Here is a 22,256-nt window from a genome sequence, read left to right as displayed (position 1 = left end):
TCTTTGGTCAGTGGAAGGAAACCGGAGAACCCAGAGTAAGCATGGGGAGGACATGCAAACACTGTAAGCAAGCACCCACCAAGCATGAGGAGAACATGCAAACTCCATGAACACAGAATCGAACATGGGATCTGGAGGTGCAAGGCGACACTGCTACTAAGCTGCCACCATGCCAACATATTCATTCAACTGCAATATAATCTAATTCCCTTTTACTTTACCCTAATCCAATGCACTATACTCTTATCCCACTGCACTATAATCTAATCATATTCCACTGTATTCTTATCCAACTGCATTGTACTCTTATCCCATTGCTCTATAATCTAATTCCGTTGCACTATACTCTAATCGCACCACAGTATACTCTGCACATCATACTGCACTGTACTCTTATCCTACTATGCTATTCTCTTATCCCCTCGCATTGCATTTGACACACTGCACCATACTCTTATCCCATTGCACCATACTCTTATTTCACCAGACTATACTATTATCTCTTTGCACTATACTCTGATTCTGCTGCACTATCCTCTTATCCCAATTCACAATACTCTTATCCTCACTGCATTATGCTCTTATCCCACTGCACTATAATCTTTTCCCTTCGCATTGTACTGTACTCAACACACAACACTACAGTATACTCTAATCCTCTATCGCACTATCCTCAACCCATTGGTTGTATTTGAACCATTCCACTTCACTCTTATCCCATTGTTCTACTGTATATTTTATCCCATTGCACCATACTTAACCCACCACACTATACGGTACATACTGTATAAGCCATTGCATTTAAATCAGGGAAGACATAATACCTCTAATGCCTCGTTCAGACTGTAGGCTGTTGATGTTTAGGACTGATTGTCCACACTGTTATTGGAATGTGATCAGATCATATTTGGTACTCTTTAGACTGCCAGCCCAAATCAGACACATTGTCGACCTTTGTGCACTGATACAGTAGGTGTGGTAATATGGTAATAACGCCATGTCCGTCTGAAACCCCTTTCTCACACATTTCCTGGTATTTCGCCCTCTTTTCTTCTACTGTAGCTTTGCCTGTACTAAGGCAAATAGTTTTTTTTTATTGTTTAGACTACACGAAAGCAAGTCGATTCTAAACTGATTCCAACCTGGATAGACCAAAAATGAGCAAGGTCTGAATCAGACTTGAGCAAGGCTGAAGTGACACCTCATGGCATGACACTCATTTCTACCCCCTTGTCTTTTCTCCTACCATCTATGGCAGCTCTCCTCTCTTAGCATTTCTATCCCTCCATCTATCCCGTTGCCACTCTCTCTCTTTGTGACTCTGGACAGTGAATAAAAGATTTCTTTCTGCCCTATGAGCCTGAGGTCACTCGGGAACATTCTGGAGCGGCATGGCTCGAGAGTCAGAATGCCAGTCTTTGTTGACTGAATGAGAACAGAGAGAAAACACTGTCTTCCAGCGATATTTGAACTGAAATTTGAGGGGCTTAAAATCAAATCAACAGTGTCCATTCCCTATTAACAAACAGCAGGAAAATTCTTTCTCCAGTTTGCTACTTTGGTTTTAAAGGTTATTTCTTAGACCAAAGAACACATCCATATGCTCTGCTGTAATAAATTCGTGAACAAAATAAATAGAGACTGTTTGACTGCATTCCGTCTGGAAGTGGAGGTTGATGACCCAGAATGCTAGGGGGTAAACCCTAAAGTAATGACCTCATGTTGTCACTCGGGTGTCTTTAAATCACAGAATAAAAGGACTACAGTTCTTTGTGTTACAGCTCCCAAGATCGTTGTTAAATAATGAGCGTGAAGAGTTGCTAAGCAATGGAATATAGTTGTGTTGGTTTACGTTCTTATTAATTCATAATGTACTGTAGATCAGACTAGCAATGCATCAAAGTACAACAAGGTGAACATTATAAGATTATGAGCTGGTAAATAATGTTACAGTCTTCCATTTATTGCATGTTAACTTAAAGTTAATAGAATAATTATGGTATGCTAGCATCAGAAATTAAAGCACTGCTCAAAGCTTGCGTGCTAAAATCTGAAGGCTATTTAAATGGTGAATTAAATAAGAGAAGGAGGCATGCTGAAAAGTACTTAAGGAAAGGAACTGCCTCTGGAGAGTCTTAAAGCAAGCCTGCCACAGTTTCATGCAGTTCAACATGATTCAACCATAAAACACACACACACACACACAACCCTACTTGTGACATTGCATTAATAATATACAGTATATACAGTACATATTTTTTACAATTGCATGAAAGTTCCTAGTCATGCAATGTGATTGGCTTTTTAACAAAAATAAACAAAAGCAATATTTCTATGTCGATAAAACACAAACAGTCATGATCTTTTATGTCCTTATTGAACACGCTAATCGAACACACAAAGTGATGATGCATTCCGTTCCACAGTGTACTTTAAAGTGTGCTCCCTACTCCCTGTGCTCCCTGTGAAGGGAATGTCGGTTAAGGGAACTTCCCTCGACAAAATTTCACCATTTGGAACAACCTATGACATCACCAGTGCAGACGTCACTTCCTTAATGTGTTGCCCTGGTAACATAAAAACCTTGGATACCCGTTGCTGTTGCTGTGGAAAATTCACACTAAGGAAATTAAATATGGATTTTTTATTTTTAAACTGATACTATTGAAAAACATATACTAGTGAAATGTGTATGACTTGTAAATTAGATTAATATGCAAAATATACAGAGAATATATGAATTAATCTTTCTTAATGTGTCATATTGATATTATGGAATCCTCCATAATAATGATGATAAATATATTTAAAAACATTTTTCGAGCTCCAGTTTTTTGACGCTCCAGTGAGGCGCAATGACTCATAGGAAATCTTGCATGTCCACATCTAGGGATGTGATGAACCATTGTTTACGTGTTCCCTTAACATACATAGTTCCCTTTGAACTAAGCAGTTTTACCCCCTGCAGTTTGTAATCTTGTTTAACATGAATACCCTGTGTGGTTCACTTTGCAGGGAACAACTTGTCGATTGGAATGCAGCTTTCGTGAACCGCTAGGCTACCGCGAACACCAACTGGAGTCCAACCAATGAAATGAGAATGGAGGGGTTGTTTAGGGCTAACTTAACTTCACTCAAAAACACTCAAACAGAGTCTATTAACATGAAGAACCTGATGCATCACAAAAAAAGAGATCTCAGAAGACCTACGTTGAAGAGTTGTTGATTAGCTGGAGCTGGAAAGAGTTGAAGAGTAATCTCAAAAAGTTTAGATATCAGTCCACAGTTATAGAAACTGTCTATAAATGGAAACAATTTGGTACTGTGGCTATTCCTCATTGATGTGGCCTCCAAGTCACTAACATTCCAAAGGCACAACTGAGTCTCAAAGGATTCCTCTCTGTAAAAGAGTCAACCACTGCTCTCCAAAAAACATGCGAGGCTTGCCACCTTGACACACCACAAAACTAATTGGAAAATGTCTTGTGGACAGAAGAAACAAAGACTTTGTTTGGGGGGAAAAAACACACAGCACTACTGATGGAATAAAATTATAACTTTTTTTTTTTTTAACATTTGAGGTTGCTTTTGGTCTCCCTGCCTCTGGACCAGGACTGCGTGCCATTATCGAGGGAAAAAAATAATTTCCAAGTTTATCAACACGTTCTACAGGATAATGTCACTATGCCTGTCTGCAAGCTGCACATCAGAAGGACATTGACTCTATCTTTACTACAGTATGGCTTTAGAGACACATACTGTAAATCATCCTTTTTGAGCGGCCTAGTCAGAACCCAGACCTCAACCCAACAGGGATGCTGTGGAATGACCTCAACAGAGCTGTTCACACCAGACATCCTAAGAATATTGCTGAGTTGAGGCAGTTAAGGCTGTAAAGAAGTATGGTCCAAAGTTCCTCCTGAACGTTACTGACGGTTATTGCCATCAAGGGTGTTTCAATCAAATGATAAAACACTTTTCCACTATCACTTTGTATGTTTAATCAGTGTGTTCAATACACATAATTTATAAGACATAAATGATCAGGACTGTTTGTGTTTTATCAGCTTAGAAATATTGTTTTTCTTCATATTTGTGACTGTTCAGATAAAATCAGATTATATCTCATGACTAATTTACGCAAAAAAAGAGCCAAAACATGCATGATTTTATTAAATATGTATATGAAATATTGCCACTGATATAAGCCTTTGTCATGACACCTTTCAAGCTAAGTTACATGAGCATGACATAACAACTGAACTCAATATATTTAGGATGTCATATGAAACCGTTAGTAACAGTACCATGTAGCCTTAAGAATTCTTAAACTTGTGTAGCCTCAAGAATTCTTATACGTAACTGCATACTATTTAAAATGTAAAACGCAACTTAAAAGTTCCACTCAGAATGATTTGCATATAGATCTATATATTTACCATTTGATTTGGGAAAATGTTCAACACTCCTTTATTAACATCTTATACTCACTTTGGTTTACGGTTTCCCGCATTAGCCACAATTGAATTTGACTCCCTGCAGAGAGTCCAGCACTCTCACCTCCTTATCTTTACACTTGGCTCGAACGGATCAGTTTTCACAGCTTTACCTTCTATGCTTATACCGCCATCAGTGGTATCATGTTCCTCGCATTGCTAACTAATTAGTATTTCAACTTCGTCATATAGCTGCATTATGTCTTCGTTACTCCTGCTTTGGATTTTTCCATATGACTGTATTGTTTTTATTGCTGTATGTTTTTTTTTTCTCCTATTACACACTATTGTGCCTACATTACTACCAATGTCTCTGAAGTGACATCATCATGGATGATGGCTGCTAACATCTTGCAAGAATCACAAAAATAATAGTTTTTCTTTTCTAATGGAAAGCCCTAAACCAGCCTGTTCAAAGTGTTTTGCAACGTTTTTTTTCTATCCTCAGGGCTTTTTTTGCGATACTAGGAACTCGATGCTACATTGCGTTAGAACAACAATCAGTAGGATCCAAAAGCTGAATTCTTCCCAAGAACTTAAAAACATAAGCATGAACAAACACTATTCTGTTCGTCTGTATTTCCTCACAGTATGTGTGAGTAACTCTTGCAGATATTGACGCACTGGAAGTATTAGTAGATGTTGCTGGGAAGGTGATTCCATCAGCGAGCATTAAAGAGTGTTTACAAGAATCCTGAGGCCCACACAAAGCTGTAAACAAGAAGTAAACAAAACCACATAACACTTATGTGGCTCAGTATAAGGCCCTAGGAGGCATTCACCTTTTAGGGCTGGAACGGAAGAGGACTAGAGAAGGTGCTGGAGAAAGAGGAGGAGAGAGAGAGAGAGAGAGAGTGAAAGAGAGAGAGAGAGAGCATCTGTAGGACATTAAAAAGTGGGAGAGAGAACAGAAAAAAATGGCAGCAGGAGAAAAAGGAAAACAGGAGACAGGAATGGGGTGATGCTTGATGGCAGATGGAGAGCAGACAGATAGAGTGTAGGAGAAAGAAAGGGGGAAAAGAATAAATGGGGCATGGACAGAAGGGAGGAGGACATGCTGACCCCACTGTTTGCAGACCCCTGTTTCCCACCATTTAAATCCCAAGAGGCTGATAATGCAAAAGGTAACAGCACCTGGGACAGTAATAATGAAACCAATAAAGATAGCAAGCATTAAAACCAGGATAAATTGCTGAAAAAACATAATAAATGCTAGACTGACAGAGAGACACAGGGAATTTTTTTTTTTTTTTAACCTTTCAAAAAATGTAAAGGTTGTGTTTTTGTTGACGAGCCCCGGCTCTGCTGGACTCCTTCTCCTCGTACGCAGACACACAGGTAGACACGTGCCAAAAAACTAGATCATCAGTTTTTACAGATACCAAGAAATTACGTAATATTTTTGAACATGGCCAAAACATGGCCTTGGCCCTGAGTAGAACTTTCCTGTTATTGATGCTGTGTTGAGTCGTGGCCAGTTATAGCCATGTCGCAAGAAAGCTGTATTTTCCCCCAAATATGACCCTCAGGTAGGCCGGCCACTATCATAACAGAGGAGACTAAAGATGGCTTGAAGTTAGAGGTGTTATTACATAAATGAACAAAAACGTGTTACAATCAAACCTAGTCAAAGAAAAACAGAAAGAAAGCTTTTTCCATCACATACTGTTATTTTTCTTAGCAGAAATACAATTTTACAGATGACTGAGAAGCTCTAGCATATTGGTTTACACAGATTGTGTAGCTTTAACGCTTAAAGCTAAGCACAACAAACAGTAACATTAGCATTATCCTCTCCTCTCTCAAACCTAATCAGAGCTTATATCCTCCACACGAACTTAACTCAGCATTTAAAAACATGATACCAGGACATTTTTATAAAATACATTTTTTATTCTGTTTTTGTGCAGATTAAATGCACAGTGGTTAATAATGTCTATATACAGTACATTGTGAAAAATCCTTTTACTGTATATCCCCACTGCATCTTTACAGTAATAAGTTAGCTGGCTAACTAGCTAGGTTTGTTCACCTACTGTATTTCTCCATAGCTTACATATCCATTAACTTATACACGCATTACAAGAGCTCAACATCACTTCCTGTTTAGGCGGTGTATTACACTATTACAGTAAATATTATATCTTTAGCAGTGCCATGTTTGAATTAGGACAGAGAGACTAGCTGTATTGTTGACAGCTTTTTTTATTGTTTTTTTATTATTATTATTATTATTATTTTTATTATGTTTAAATGACTTGCATCATTAATTTGTCTCATACCCTGCACAGTTTTATACACGTTCAGCAAACGTGTTGATCATTCAACAGCACAAACTGCTGTGTCTTTGCAAGCGATTCATGAGCAGCCAAAGTGTGTGCACGCAAAGTGTGTTATTGTGTGGGACAGCCTGAACAAGTCAGTGTTTTGTACAATTAAAATTAAATATGATTTAAAGTGATAATTTTTTATTTTTTTTTAAATTAAGCTATATATCACTAAAACAATTTACATAAAACTTAAACGCTGGGAAAAATACTGTCTGGTTATCAATAATCTTAAAACTCACATGTCGTTTAAACCAACATGAGATGTTGATTTTATATATTGTGTTCGATTAGATATGTGTGTGATGTGATGTCTTTTTTATATTATTTTATTATTTATGTGAAGCACTTTGGGACATTCTTGTTGTTAAAGTGCTATACAAATAAAACTGAGTTAGGTTGAATCATTAGTAATTGATTGTTTATTGATTGCTTACATGTTCCACTATTGATTTAAGAAAAATGTGCGAAATTTGCAACCACATCTCAATATTAACTGTTTAATAAAGATTATTGCATATCCTGGATGCTAAAACCAAACTTTTAACTGGTATATGTACAGTACAGTATATGCTGACGCAGTGCTTAAAAACACAGAACCGCCCATGTTTCGTTCAGCGTTGCAGCAATGCGCTCGTGGGCTCGGGAATGCAGCATCCTTCGGTAAAAGCCGATGCGCTATAAACACCTGCCGTGGCAGCAGAGACGCAAGTAGCGTCACGTGTATCAGTATTGTCTTTCTTATACAAACAGTGATGCTCCTGATGAGAAAGTTTGTCAAGTAGTTTTTTTAAATAGAGTGTATTGTAAGTAATAGAACTAACTAAAGAAATGTTATTTCCAGAAATATATACTATATTTGTGAGTGTGTGTGTTAGTTGTTTTTTTTTTCGTATTTTTTACCAGGTATTTTATGATAACCTTGCTGCAATCTCAGTAGTATTATTAATAATCAGGTTTTTTTTACCTGTTAATATTATTATTTAGGTACTTTTCTATAAATCTTTAAAATAACAGTTACACATTATATTTGTGGCAAATGCGGTGACTGTTATTTTATTGTTTTTGAAACCTTTATTTCCCCACATTATTACACTGGTTTTAAATGTTTTATTTCTAGAAACATTCTTAACTTTCAAATCTTTTACATTTATTTATTTCCTTTTTTACTGTGTAGCTTGCTTATGTGTTTTTTGTTTTTTTACTGAAGTACTGTATGACATGGGATTATCATTTTTCAGTATCTGTGGAATAATTTAAGAATTTCAGATATTTAAAAGTAGTAAATATTTAAAATATACTGGAACAATTAAAACTTACTTATCATAATCTCTTATCAGCTAACTTTTTTCAGTGTACAGATTTGAGACAAAATTTCCATGTACTAAAGGTAAAAAATTTTTTATTTTTTTTTCAGTAATATTGTGATAATAATTTTCACATGCATTTTATATGCATCTCATTAATAATAATAATAATAATAATAATACATTGTAAGTTAATAATTTTAATGTAACATGCAAATTCAATAAGGATGGATGCTAGTTAAACCTATTTGTATTTCTATACTTAAAATTTCAATTCTGTTACTTCCACAGTTAAGAAGTAAATATTTGGAAAATATGTTTCCAAATCCTGAGCCTGAACATGAACACTCTAGTGTTTTACATTCTCTAAGCCCATTAAATCATATCATAAAGTATGCTGATGAATAAATCAGGGTTTTAGTAAAAGTGACAGTTTTCACCCATCACTCTGATAAAGCCTGCACTAAAATGTGGATCTACACCCTGGTGCCTTGGTGTCCGAAATGACTTCCATATGCGTAAAAGTCTACATTACAGGCCATACGACTCTTCAATGCATAGATATTGTATGTCTTTCTAAAAATAACCATAAATCTCGATCTGACTGCGGCCAACTTCAAAAACCACCACCCCTTCACGCCACCCCGAGATTTTAAGCTCTCCTCTAAAAGAGTAAATCCAATCCATCATGGCCTACAACCCCCCTTGTTTTTTTTTTTAATTAGCCAAAACCTTTTAAGCTAACAGGGTCAGGCTGACCTGACCTCCATGCTGAAAATGTATTCCTTCATTGTGATGCCAATTAATCATCTGGAGTAATTAGTGATGACCTACACATACACCCAGAAGTGTGTAGGAAAGTGATCTGGGAATCATGCAGAGGGCGAGACAGAGAGCATGAGATTTAGCGGAGCAAAAGAATTCAATAAAACTGATTGATGTCCATATGAAAAATGCCTAATTATTAGGTACAGGTGTTATAAAGTTTCTCTGGCGATTTTTCCCCCATAGATTATCTTAGCGATAACTGAATAAGACACTTAACTTAAACACAACGCTACTACTAGTGGAAAAAAAAACTGCAGTTAAAAGAATATCCCAGCGTTTTTGTTAATCTAATCTCTATCCTCTATATCTTTAGTGTACTGTACTGTATGTGTGATTACCACATAATTGCACACATAATTGCACAATGTAAAATATTGTTACGTGATTTTATAAATCATTCAGGTTTGTTTTTTTTTCTTCAAATAAAACACTTTGGATACTATGACTGAATTTAACAAAGAAGAATTTAAAAAACTATATTTAGCAATATTTTTTCCTGTTTTTCTCTAAAACTAACTAGAAACAGTGTTGTTAAGACATCCTGTTTTTTTTTGTTTTCACTCCTAAAACTTTTATTGTTTACAGTTTAACATTTATTTTACATATAAATGTTTTAAACATTTATACATATCTCAACACCTGCCCACACACTTATATTTGTGAGTTTACTGTAAACTGGAATAAGTTGTCTTTGAAAGTCACACATGCACTAGAGATGTATTACAGTAGGTTAAAAATGAGCCCATAAAACACTGTAAAATATTTCTTTAAATGATCTCCCTAATTACAACATAGAAAACACACATATAGCATTGCACTGTCATTTCAGAACTTTACTGATCTCTGTAAAGCACCAAAATTAAAGGAAATGCCAAAACTCTGTCTGTGCACAAAAAAAAAACAACAAGGAAAAAACAAGGCTGGACATTGTTAACTGAGCACTAAAGACAGAGAGAAAAAGTCTCACAGTAACTACATTAAGTGTCTAAGAAAATCCTTTTAGGACATCTACTGTAGAGGAAAGGGAAAAATAACACATATAGCTGCTGTCTGCTTTATTTCTGGTCAATCCAGACTGCTGATGTCGTGTGACTTTGACGTCTGTCACTCAGCATGGCAGGATGTCACGGCGGTCGAAAAGAATTACAGCATTGATCGCAAATGTGATGTCACATGATGTCTGCCATCCGATCACATTTTGCTCCATCTCAAGTGCTAACCATGACCTCTACTGGTATAAACATGGTACAGCAGATATATATGGTGCATAAAATAACGGGGAAGATCATCAACATGCTTCGTAGACTTACAACGCAAATCTATTCCAGATGTTTAAATGACCCTATGGCTCAACCTAGATCCGTTGTTTTTGCAAATTCTCAGGTCCGACCTATAGCTTTATATACATCATAGCTAGTGACACTACGCTGTACAGTAGCTGGTGCTTTTTGGTGTATTTTAGTGTATTCTTTTGAACCATATAAAACTATTTTAACTAAAAGCTTTCTCAAACAGTGCATTGTAAATATAGCATTTTTTGTAGGCAATATTACATTAATCTAATATACATTATTTTGATACATTTACATTATTCTGGCTGACTGTATTTGAACACCTAATTTTTATTTGTAAGTGTTTTATCTATTTATTTTTTGGTTTATTTGTAAGGGTTTTATCTATTAATTTTTTGTCTATTTGTAAAGGTTTTATTTATTTATTTTTTGTCTATTTGTAAGTGTTTTATGTATTAATTTTTCTGTCTATTTGTAAGTGTTTTCTACTTAAATTTTATTCAGTTATTTTAGTTTAATGATCATTTTTGGCCCCTTCCTCACATCAGTACTTAATTCTCGCTAATGAATCTTGTCCGTCTCTAAGGAAATGTCAAGTCTTCTTTGACAGATATTCAGACGACATCTCTATTTCCACTAAAAATAAATGTATTTGAGTCGAATTTGATTTGAAACTGGATAACAAAGCAGGTTATAATTTCCCAGTGTTGATATAAAGAATTACCTCGAGTTCCTGTTTTGTAAATGTCTTCTAATCAGTGCTGTTTATCCAGCTGGAGATTCTCTACTGAAACATCTGACACACAGGCATTTGAGCTGGATTAAGTTAAGTTTATTGTTTTATTAGGGTTGGTGCAGTTCACGGTTTAGCCACAGGGAGGCATATTACCTACAAAAACTTCCTGTCACTCACTTCTCTTCTGTTGTTCATTATTGTGTACGTTACTGTGAGTTTGCAGGTGATGGTGATGTCCGGAGATCGACTTCTGATCTTATGACTAACACGCTTTACCGAAGAAGAATAGACTTCCTTTTATATGCGTGCATGTGTGTGGTGAAGTCCTGAACTGAGAACAAGTCTTGGGTTATTCCCAGCACTCAATGGCCATCTTTGAGATCCATCAAAGGCCATCATCAAGATCTCTTTCACTTTCCCAACCCCATTTCTTTCCTTTCTCTTGGTTACTCTCACACATGGACAGACCGCAGATTGTCCCTCAAGCACAATATTAGTGAAAACTAAATTCTGCTGTGGATATGTGTCTGTAACATCCATATGAGACCCCCTGCGAATAAATAAATAAGGAACAAAAATAGTCTACTGCATAGACTTGACAGTAAAATCCCCAGAGTTGGTCCGACGCTTTTAGAGTTCGTATGAGTTCAACTGGACGTATATAAACACTAGGTGTTAATTCATCACGCCAGGTGTTAATTCAACACTGTAAATTTTGCAATTGAAATCCTCCAAATTCCGTGCCCTTTGTATGAAGAGCTTTAACAGAAGCTTTAGCTTGTGTATATGGTCCAGTTGCTTTTCTCTGCATACCAGGACTACCAGGAGTGCTATTATTCAGTGGGTTTCTTTTGCTATTATTAAGATGGTATCTCTGGTAAATGAACCAACTTATGGTCTTGCTTTCCTGGGATGGTGTCCAAATGAGAGCAAGTTTCATCATGGTGCCTGATGGGTTTTGCAAATGCACTTGACAATACAAAAAAATATTTCAGAACAGCTGACCTATGTGTCTTACAATACGCACTGACTGCTGTTGGCGTTACTTAATCCTGATTAAAAATCTCATGTTTTTCGTGTAAAACCCAGGAGCCTACATTGGGTTTTTTGTTTAAATCTGAAAGCTGGTCTGCCATGTAATATGTTTCTGTGTTTGCAGGCATGCATTATTAATTTTTAGGGCATGTTTGGAAATGCTGCATGTAACAATGCAGAAAATTTATACTGAAGATAATATGGTGCATAAGACTTTTCCACAGTACTGTATAAATATGTACTATTTAAAGTTTATTAAAATACAAATGTCATAAATGTTATATTTACTAATTTTTCTTTTCTTTTTTTTTATGCACACTCTGTACGAATAAGAAGCAGAATATAGTCCAAATTTACCATGATGCTGGGATGCAGAACTGCTGCTACTTATAAATCCTAATGCTTCTATAATTTTCCAGGAAGTTTCTTTTAAGTTTCATTTCTTTTTATTTTTGGAATTCGGATCCGGTTACTTGCCTAAAAGGGTAGAAATGGATGTGGGATGTGTGTAGTCTTGTAAATGCTTTTGTAAATTCGAATAATCCGTCTCCTCTTTGTATCTGTACCTGTATTTGTTTATGATGCATCATTGGTTCAATCCAAATATTCATATTCGGTTACAGCCCTATAAAGAAGTATTAAAATAACACTAGAAAAAAGACCAGAAAGAAAAAAGAAAAAAAAATGAATTAAGTATTCACACACATTTTTTTATATACACATAAGCAGCACACACTTGAGTGGTTCCAATTACATGGACACTTACACAAGTATAGAGGTCAGTGAGGTACCTGTTCTAGCTCTGGTGTTTAATCACCGAGCTGTCATTGCTCATAGGTTTGCTAAACGCCATGGCTGCTGTAAAATGGAGGTTGGAAGTTGTGTATTTATGCTGATCTGACAGGCATACACTTTTATCATAATGCCTGACTTACGGGTTCGGGCATAGGAGGGCTGGGCCGAGATCAATTTTAAAAGCACCTGGAGTATAGTGGGATTTTTAGGGCTCTAGCTGTAGGCATAAACACACAAGCACACACACACACACACACACACACACACACACACACACACACACACACACACACAAGCACACACACACACTTCTTAATTGCATATGGGCAGCCAGTAAGCCAGTGTCCCTAGTTTGTGTTGATTTAAGAGGAGCAGGAAGCAACACAACCTAACCATATATCTTGCTTCCACAAACCACACACACACACACACACACACACACACACCTACTGGCCTTGACTCCTCCCAGAATCAATCAATCATCAGCCTCTGACCCAATAAATCTCGCCATAACAACTCATCTCTTATTGAGCTCAGGAAACAATTTCGTGCTGCACGACTTCACACACACACACACACACACACACACACACATTAAATATGACCGAGTCAAGGATAAGTGGATAAACAGAAATTAAACAACTGGTGTTATTATGTGTGTATATTATGTACAGTGTGTGTAATTAAAGATTCTCTTTAGCACTGAGAAATGGCCTGTTTATGTTCAGAAAGGTGGAAAAGTGTTCCTGATGGGAACCAGAGTGTAAGGATAAAGATAGGGACAGCCTGAGAGTGTGAGGACAGATAGAGGTCTCAAGATGGAGGAAATTGGAGGAAGGAGAAATAAAAGAAAAGGATTATTGTCTTATTTATTTTAGAGTTTAGTGTGTTGATTCCAAGGGAGAATGAAATAATCTTCCTCGCCTCTAGAGGTTCTCGGCAAAGTTTTATTTATTTGTTTGTGTATTTACTGTCTTATTTACTTACTTTATTTACTTTATGACATAATGGCGATGTAGGTTAAAATTGTTTATTGCTCGTTTATGGAAAATAGCCGTATAGCGTAGCTGTAGGGCTAACCGGGAATTTTGGAATGCATTTTTGCATGGACCGAGGGTTGTGGAATTGCTCAAAAGTAGTCGTTCCTGATTTTGATTTCTTTCTACATTGTAAAGCGATGCTGAACGCGTCCAAAATATCCAATAATTTCCTTCAAAGAACAATTGCACTGCGTGGTTAAACCTGTGTGGTTAAATTATTAATCAATGGTTTACTGGTTTACTCAAACCGACAATTGATTAAGGAATTGTTACTTCATTCCGTCAATGAAAATAATGACTAAGTGACTAAGATGAGATGATGTAGAGACGTCACAGATATCCATGAACAGTGTCGGTCACGAAATCAGGATGCAATATTTGTTGACGAAAAAAGGCGAGACTAAAATGTACTTAAAAAGATAAAAACAAATGAAATTATTTTATTTTCATCACCATGTTATTTTCATTACAATCCGCTGCGATACTGTGTTCATTCATTATGGCACAAGGAGCAATATTACTAGGGCGAAAGAGAAGAGCCGATATATGGGTCTATTTTCTTCATATTCAACGGGAGAAAAAAAGCCAATGTGTAGTAATATCGATATCGGAGGGGAAACAGTGTGGGCACACAATCAATCAGAAAAATACCAGAGACCTGTCATACACAACAAAGCATACCATAATAATCGCCCAGTTTTACAGCCTCTTTTTGGTAATTATGTCACATGTTAACATATTTATGTTGTGATGTATTTTATTTTATTTTATAGTTAAACCATTGCCAAACACATAAAGCTAGCAGATGTTTGTTACCCAAAGGAGCTATCCATACAAAAGTCAAAGTGTGTAAATTCATAAAAAAAAAATTCAAACACTGTATTGTTCATACTGCTCTTATTGTTTCGTAGTTAAAGAAATATGCACATGCAGCAGTTATTGTGATGGTTAACAATCATTATTATTAGCTAAAAACATCAGATGATAAGATGCATTTTAAATTTTACGATAATTATTTTATGATTCATTTTGGCCAGACTAGATCGACTGTAGGTTTAATTAATATTAATCTTATTGCAAAAATGCTACGTTTTCATTGACTAAAACTAAACTAAAATGTCCAGCCTTTTAGTCGAGTAAAATTGAAAATAGCTAACAAAATTTGCATTAATGGTTACTGACTTCTAATATCAACTATATGTAACACTTCACCAAGAAAAAGGTAATGATTCTAGCTTTTTTAAGTAGTTTCACTTCAGTAGTAGTTAAATGTTTCGTTCTACAAAGGACTTTTTGTCTGTTTCCTGCTGAATTCTTAATCTGATTGGTCAGAAAGTTTTGATTTATTCTGATATTCTGATTATTTATGATCTATTTATTGATTCTATCACAGCATAGTTGAAGGGTTGAATCTGGTACCAAGGTGAGCATCATTCTTGTATAACAATTCCGGCTATAAGATAAACAATATGTTAAAATTTATGCGTTAGGTTTATAATACGTTATTGTTTCTGTTGTAAGAGCTCGTACACAGGGACTCGTACAGTCTACGATCCTTGTAATGTAGAAAATAATTAACTATAAATATTGATGGCATGATTTTATTGTTATTAGGAGATATGTACAGTATTTTAATGTTTATAGAGAGCGTCCTGGCTGTAAAGAGCTTTGTAAAAGTCATGGCGTGTTGCAAAGTTTATCAGGACAAAAAAGTCCTCGGGGAAAAAGGAAGCAATCCAGTTTATCTGTGAAATAACAATGTGCGTATGTTTTTTAATTATCTTTTAAATATGGAGAGAAGTGAGAGAGAAAAGGCTGATAAAGGCTGGTTGATTGATTGACTGTTTATCACAGCCATAACATACTGTAAATGAGAACAGGAAGTAACTTGTCTCAGTGACATTCTACAACTCCAAAGGCTCACTATTAACATTACACTACTTATCTGACTTGTTTGGTACAGTAATAAATGAAACATTGTAATCATTGTCAAATTGTGTGGCACAACACCATTACCAGCCTGAACCGCTGGTACGAGGCAGCAAAAATCTGGACCAGGCAATCAAAGTTGGTGAGCCGGTGCAAATTGTCTCCTCAGTTTCCTGTTCTTAGCTGACAGGAGTGGTGCCTGGTGTGGTATCCTGCTTCTGTAGCACATCTGAGCCGGGTCCATCAACGTCCGTTGTGTTGGTTTGGAGACGCTATTCTGCATATCTCAGTTTGTGACGAGATGTTATATGAGTTACTGCTTCCTTCCCATCATCCCGACCCAGGCTTTCCATTCTCCTATGACTTCTGCCATCAACAAGGCAATTTGCCCAGAGTACTGCAACTCACTGGATATTTTCTTTTTTTCAGCCCATTCTCTGTAAACCCTAGGGGTGATCGGGCATGAAAATCCCAGTAGATCACCGTTTCTTTGGAAATACTCAGACCAACCCGTCTGTGAGAAACAACCATGCGACGTTCAAAGACACTTTGACTTTGACTTAAACTCTCTCATCTGTTAGCTTCATGGTCTGCTCACTACTCGGAGTATTACACATTATACCATTACGCACGGCCTCAGTCAGTGTCACTTTCATGCTGTTCTTCGCACAATTATTACTATCTGCACTTTTGTCACTTTGTCCCATATAGAATCGCACATCAAGGTTGCACTGCATTTAACTTCATTTCACTTACTATTCACAGTCTTCATTATTACTGACTTTCTTCATTTCATGGTATTATTCATTTATGTTTTTTTATTACTTCTTTAATTACTTCTTACTATAAATATCTTGTAGGTTTTTGTTTTTAGCATTGCATGAGTAACTTTCGGTCAGTTAACACATTAAGCTGTGTATACTTACTGTATGTAAGATATACAGTGTGCAATCACGTGTGTTTGTGCTACTGTCTCTGTCTACTGCTGCTGGATATTTGGAATTTACTTCAGGACCAATACAGTATCTGTCTGTCTGTCTGTCTGTCTGTCTGTCTATCTATCTATCTATCTATCTATCTATCAAATCACCTTTCCTCCCCATTCTCATGCTCGGTTTGAACTTCAGCAGATCAACATGACCAGATCTCTACAGGCCTAAATGCCCTAAGTTGCTGCCATGTCATGCACTGATTAGGTATTTGCATTAACAACCATTTGAACAGGTGTACCTATTAAAGTGGCCCTTGAGCCACTATATGTTTGGTATAAACTGCTGTGGTAAAAGAGGAATCAAATACTTTGGGACATTCTGCTGATGCAGTGAACAGTGACTTAGCTTCATATTCTGTCATTGATTATTTTCCTATAACAGCAGACTTAAAGCATGAGGCGGGGTACACTTCATCTCAGCGCGCATTCATACGCTAATTTGGGAACGCCATTTAGCCTAATTTGCATGTCTTTGGACTGTGGGAGGAAACCAGAGAACACGGGGGAAACCCACCAAACTCTATGCCCACAGAGGCGGGATTCGAACTCGGACCCTGGAGGTGCAAGGCGACAGTGCTATTCACTAAGCCACTGTACAGCCTCATGATAAATCTAAGGTAGGGAAAAAAAAATAATAATAATGTGTATATTACATTATCATGTGGAGAATCTCAGTGGGAAACAAACAGAAAGTGGAAAGAAGAGCAACGGGATGCACGACTGTTACCCTGTTACTTGCTATTTTACTAAAACTGAGCTCAGTCTCCATGTGGTACGCTGTGTTAAGTGAAAGTTGAACTTTTGCCGCTAATTACAGAACAGCCTGGGGGGAATACAATGTCCTCATGTACACACACACAAAGTCTCTCTCTCCTGTCTGTCAGTTAGTACGGTGATAGCGACTAAGAATAGGAATTAAAAAAAAAAAAAAAAAAAAAAACACGAATAAGCACTTACACACAGGCATGTTTCCACTGAACTTTTTTTTTGGGGGGGGGTTCATTAATAAAAATGAAGTTCCTGGATGAGTTCCTTTTTTGTTTTTCCAGGCTGGAAATATATTCTACTCCGATATAAAATAAGCATTAATTAAACTGTAGGTGGTTAGCTTTATATATTTAAAATTACAAATAATAGTCATAGCTATAAGATTACTTGTTTTTGACCATCAGTGATGTTCAGAATGGCGTGTGTGTGTGTGTGTGTGTGTGTGTGTGTGTGTGTGTGTGTGTGTGTGTGTGTGTGTAAATGACACTCACTCTACAGGAGGGTTCATGTCATCTGGTTTGGTCTCGAAGAAGCGCAGCACTTCCTCGCTTTGGGAGATCTGGGGAGGAAGTCGCACCAGCGCCTGATACACCAAGAGGAAATGACATGGGACAATCAGCAGGGACACACATGATTTCCAGTCACCATCATCATCATCATCATCATCATCACTGAGTTCTATAGAAAGCTAAATACAGGATATGAACGATGACTAAACTCTGCTTAAGTCACTGTGACTAAGTGTTTAAGGATTAACAATCCTACTAGTCCACTTCACCTTATTTGTCCCACGATAGACATTGAAAATGCTGTTCCACCGAAAAGCGATAGGTGGTGCTACACTGATGCTGTAGTTTTTTTCATTTGTTTTTAGCACTTGAGAAAAACAAATTAATAAACCTGTGACAAAAATGTAACGGTTTCATGTTAGTGCTTGCCGCAGGACCCAAAAGTGGACGTCAGCAGGGATTTGTTTTGAGAACTCGGGGTCCGCGAGGTCCTCGTGTTGGCGTGGGAAAGCTGGTTGCGCGAAGCTCTGGCCCCGAACCGCCAATGACATCATTTCAGCAGGAAGTTGTGCTTAAAACTGTTAGATGACTGTACTGTAAGTGATCAGTGAGTCCATGTCTGATTAGGAAACAGGCGGTTACAATTACAATCTCATTTATTTATCCTCCTATAACCCTGTTACTCAAACCTGGGGGAAAACAAAAAAAAAAAAGCCTGCCCTTTGAGAATGACATGTGCTTATGTTAAAATATCTGTGATGTGCTGAGTGATTTTGGTGTTAACGGTTTCATGGGAAGTTAGCAGTTGAGTGCTGTGCTGAAGAGGCGGTGGGACGTTGGTCTCATATTTCTAGCAAAGTTACAATAGTGTTTAATTGAAAACAACGTTGATTTAATGATGTGCAAAAGTTTGAGCACCCCTGGCCTTGGCAATACTTAGTTATGTTACCTTTAGAAGGGATCACAGCTTCGAAACATTTCTGGTAGCCATCCTTGACGTCGTTTTACTCCTGTTTAATGTATCAGTTTCTACTTTTCTACTCTCTGGTATTGAGAAATTCTTGGTTCGTTCTGCTTACATAGCTTGTTTAAGATCCACTCACGGTTGGTGGGAATTGTGTGCTAGAGGCACTGTGATATATTAGTGAAGCCTTTGTAGGCACCAATTGTCATCATTTTCAGATCCTCAGAAGAGCCTTTGTATTAACATAAAGTTTAAAAAGTCAACGAATATATCATGCTCTGGAATTGACAATTTTTGACCTAACAAGCCCTAATGAGTCAAATTGAACATGTAAATTAACTTCCCGTGACTGTATAACTGGAACCTTTCACATGCCGCAATTACTATTTTATTTACTTTTTTACAACAATAAGTTCTGACCTACAGTACTGTAGCAATCTGATTGGATGAGAGGATTTTTACGAGTGGTTATAATGGACGATACCATCACTGAGTGGTTTAACTATATGCACTGCATCACTGTGTTCTACAATCGTTAATTACACTAACTGTCAGTCGTCAGAAGGTAGGTTGATTCCGTGTTGGTTTATTTATTGCTAAAAAGTTAACTAACTTCTAACACAAGGCTGAGTCCCAAATCCATCTGTAAACACCAGAGGTGGGTTTTAACGAGTTACATTTACTCCGCTAGAGCAAATGAGTTACTTTTTGGAAAACATTTACTCCTACAGTATGAGTAGTTTTACTCAAATATGATGCATCCCCAAAAATTTGAATTTCGTGCAAAAGTTTATTTCAGTAAAGCAACTTAGGTGAAAGGTTGAAATAATATACGAGATAGACTCATTACATGCAAAGATAGTTTAAGCCATGATTTGTCATAATGGAAATGATTATGGCTTACAGCTCATGAAAACCCCAAATCCACAATCTCAGAAAATTATATATATATATAATTTCTAAAAACATTAATAAATCAGACATTGCGAATTAAAACAGTTACTCAGTACTTGAATATCTTTTTACCGAATACTTTTTAACTTTTACTTGAGTAATATTTTGGATGACTACTTTTTACTTCTATTTAAGTAATATTATTTGGAAGTACAGTTACTCTTAATAGCGTAGTGACTAGCTTTCCATTGAACAATATTTAAGATTTTATCCAAGAACTCGAAACTTAATAGAGCTGATATTCTAACATGGAATGAGTGGAAATATAGTAAGAAACTAACAAAATTTACCACCTCCATGGTTTATTCTCTTTGGCTAGAACGAACCAGAAAGAGTTCGAAACTACTTTCATCTCTGTTAATTACTCTTTCGGTCGCCAGCTCTAGCAGTCACGGAAGGATATTGGTTAGTGAAGCAAAATAACTGTTTAAATAATTTAAGAAATCATAATCTGTTGATAACAAAGGGAACTGTTGTGTAAAAAAAATATTTTTGAGGTTCTGATATTCATCACAACGGCACTCCCTCGTGTGTGATATTGCTTAACAGCAAGACAGGAGGAAGTGCTGTTTTTTATGATTATCAGCGCAGCTTTGATGCCCTCGTGCCTACAACTGCTATTATTTATCACAACAGTGTGATATCTCTTAACACCTGATTCTAAAGAGGTAAATCAAATTTCTGAGACTGTGTGCAGGGAGAAAGCCCATCACGTCTTGATCTGAGTTTATTAGTATGCAGTTACTGTACATACAGCTGTTATTCGTGATTGATGGGAGGCATTCAGTTCCCGCACTCAGTAATGAGATTGTAAAAAAAAATAACTATATATGTGACATTTTATAACGACTTCACAGTATTGTAATATCTGTTGGTTCAATGGGCTGTTTCGACATTCAACCAAACTTTCATACTTGGCCTGAGTACTTGAGTCCATACCTCTGATTTCCAGATGGAAATGAAAAATTGATTCATGGTTTGTTTTCACACTGACAAATTACTTCTGAACCAGAGATTGATTGCTCGATTTTACAGAACGCTTCTGCTGTGTGCAAAATGGAGGTCAATGGGTACATCCTGAATAAGTGTGAGTAATATGGCTTGAATACACTTCCCACAGAAGCGCTACTGTAAGAAAAAGATAATGGTGGCTATTTTAGAAAGGTGTTGTTGCATATAGGGGCTGTGTAGGGTACCCGTGTTGAACCTTTTAAGTCCACAGCCAAAAGCACCTACAATGAGCATTAAACATGACCATGGAACAATGTCAGAAGGTGGCCTGGTCATCATTTGGATGGCTTGGTTACATGTGCATTACCCAGGAAAGAACTATCACCGCAATCCAGTATGGGAAGAAGGGAAGAAGGCAAGCTGGCAGAGGTAGCGCAATGGTTTGAGCAATATTCTGTTGGGAAAACCTTGGGTCCTGCCATTATGTGATATGTACTGTACCCCTTACCTTTAAACTTCATGGAAACAGCATTCCCTAATGACAGTGCCCCTTTTTATCAGGATAGTGCACCCTGCAAAACTTGTTCAGAAATGGTTTGAGCAACACAACCTTGAGTTTAAGTTGTTGATTTGGCCTCTAACTTCCTTAGATCCCAGATCTCAATCTGATCGACTGCCTGTGGGATGTGCTGATTGAACGAACAAGTCTGACTGATGAAGGTCCCGCCTTGCCGCTTACAGGACTAAAACGATCTTATGTTTTAGAGAAACCTCAACAATATCAGGCTGGTGGTTCCAATCTTATGGCTGATTTGGTGTAAATCATTCTTGTATATCGTTAATAGTGATATAATTATATTGCCAGATTTAATCGGAATGTTAATTTTATTAAATATGGAAATCATTATTTAACATTTTTCCCATTTCATCTAAAAAGATAATGCATCATCTTAATGCATAAATAATAAAATAAAACCATATAACTAGTTTTTATTATTATTTTTATTAGATAAAGCAGTAAAACTAAACTTTCAGTGAACTGCTTGTTTTTGTGATGATTTATCCAGAGGGGAAAAAGAGGGCAGAGCGACAGAGAGCATGTGAGAGACACATGCACTTGTAAGGGGAATCCCTTGAGTGCATGCATTTCTCGAGAACATCGCGCAATTACATGGAGGTCGTTTTTGTCTAATTAAAGTATGCAGGAAATGGGTGGTAAACATCGCCCTCTTCGACAACTTCAAAGCAAACTGCTGTCGTGCATCAGTCACTAATGTGCTGCTTCTCGAGTAAGCAAGGACATAGTTTTGTATGAAGTCATTATAATAGAGCTT

The 22,256-nt window shown here is 36.8% G+C and overlaps 1 protein-coding gene across 5 annotated transcripts in view; it reads right to left on the bottom strand.

Moving 5' to 3' along the window:
- Positions 1 to 22,256, bottom strand: part of sh3pxd2aa (SH3 and PX domains 2Aa) — a 131,109-nt gene that overhangs the window by 50,263 nt on the left and 58,590 nt on the right. For all 5 annotated transcript variants that reach the window (XM_053477687.1, XM_053477688.1, XM_053477692.1 and 2 more), the window contains exon 5: positions 18,036 to 18,127. In XM_053477687.1, the coding sequence (XP_053333662.1) occupies positions 18,036 to 18,127 (92 nt within the window). The remainder of the gene's footprint in view (positions 1 to 18,035; positions 18,128 to 22,256) is intronic.

Source organism: Clarias gariepinus, chromosome 18 (genome assembly GCF_024256425.1).
Source record: "Clarias gariepinus isolate MV-2021 ecotype Netherlands chromosome 18, CGAR_prim_01v2, whole genome shotgun sequence".
NCBI classification, from domain to species: Eukaryota; Metazoa; Chordata; class Actinopteri; order Siluriformes; family Clariidae; genus Clarias; species Clarias gariepinus.
Note: the sequence above shows the minus strand (reverse complement) of the source record. Positions and strands in the feature narration are given on the sequence as shown.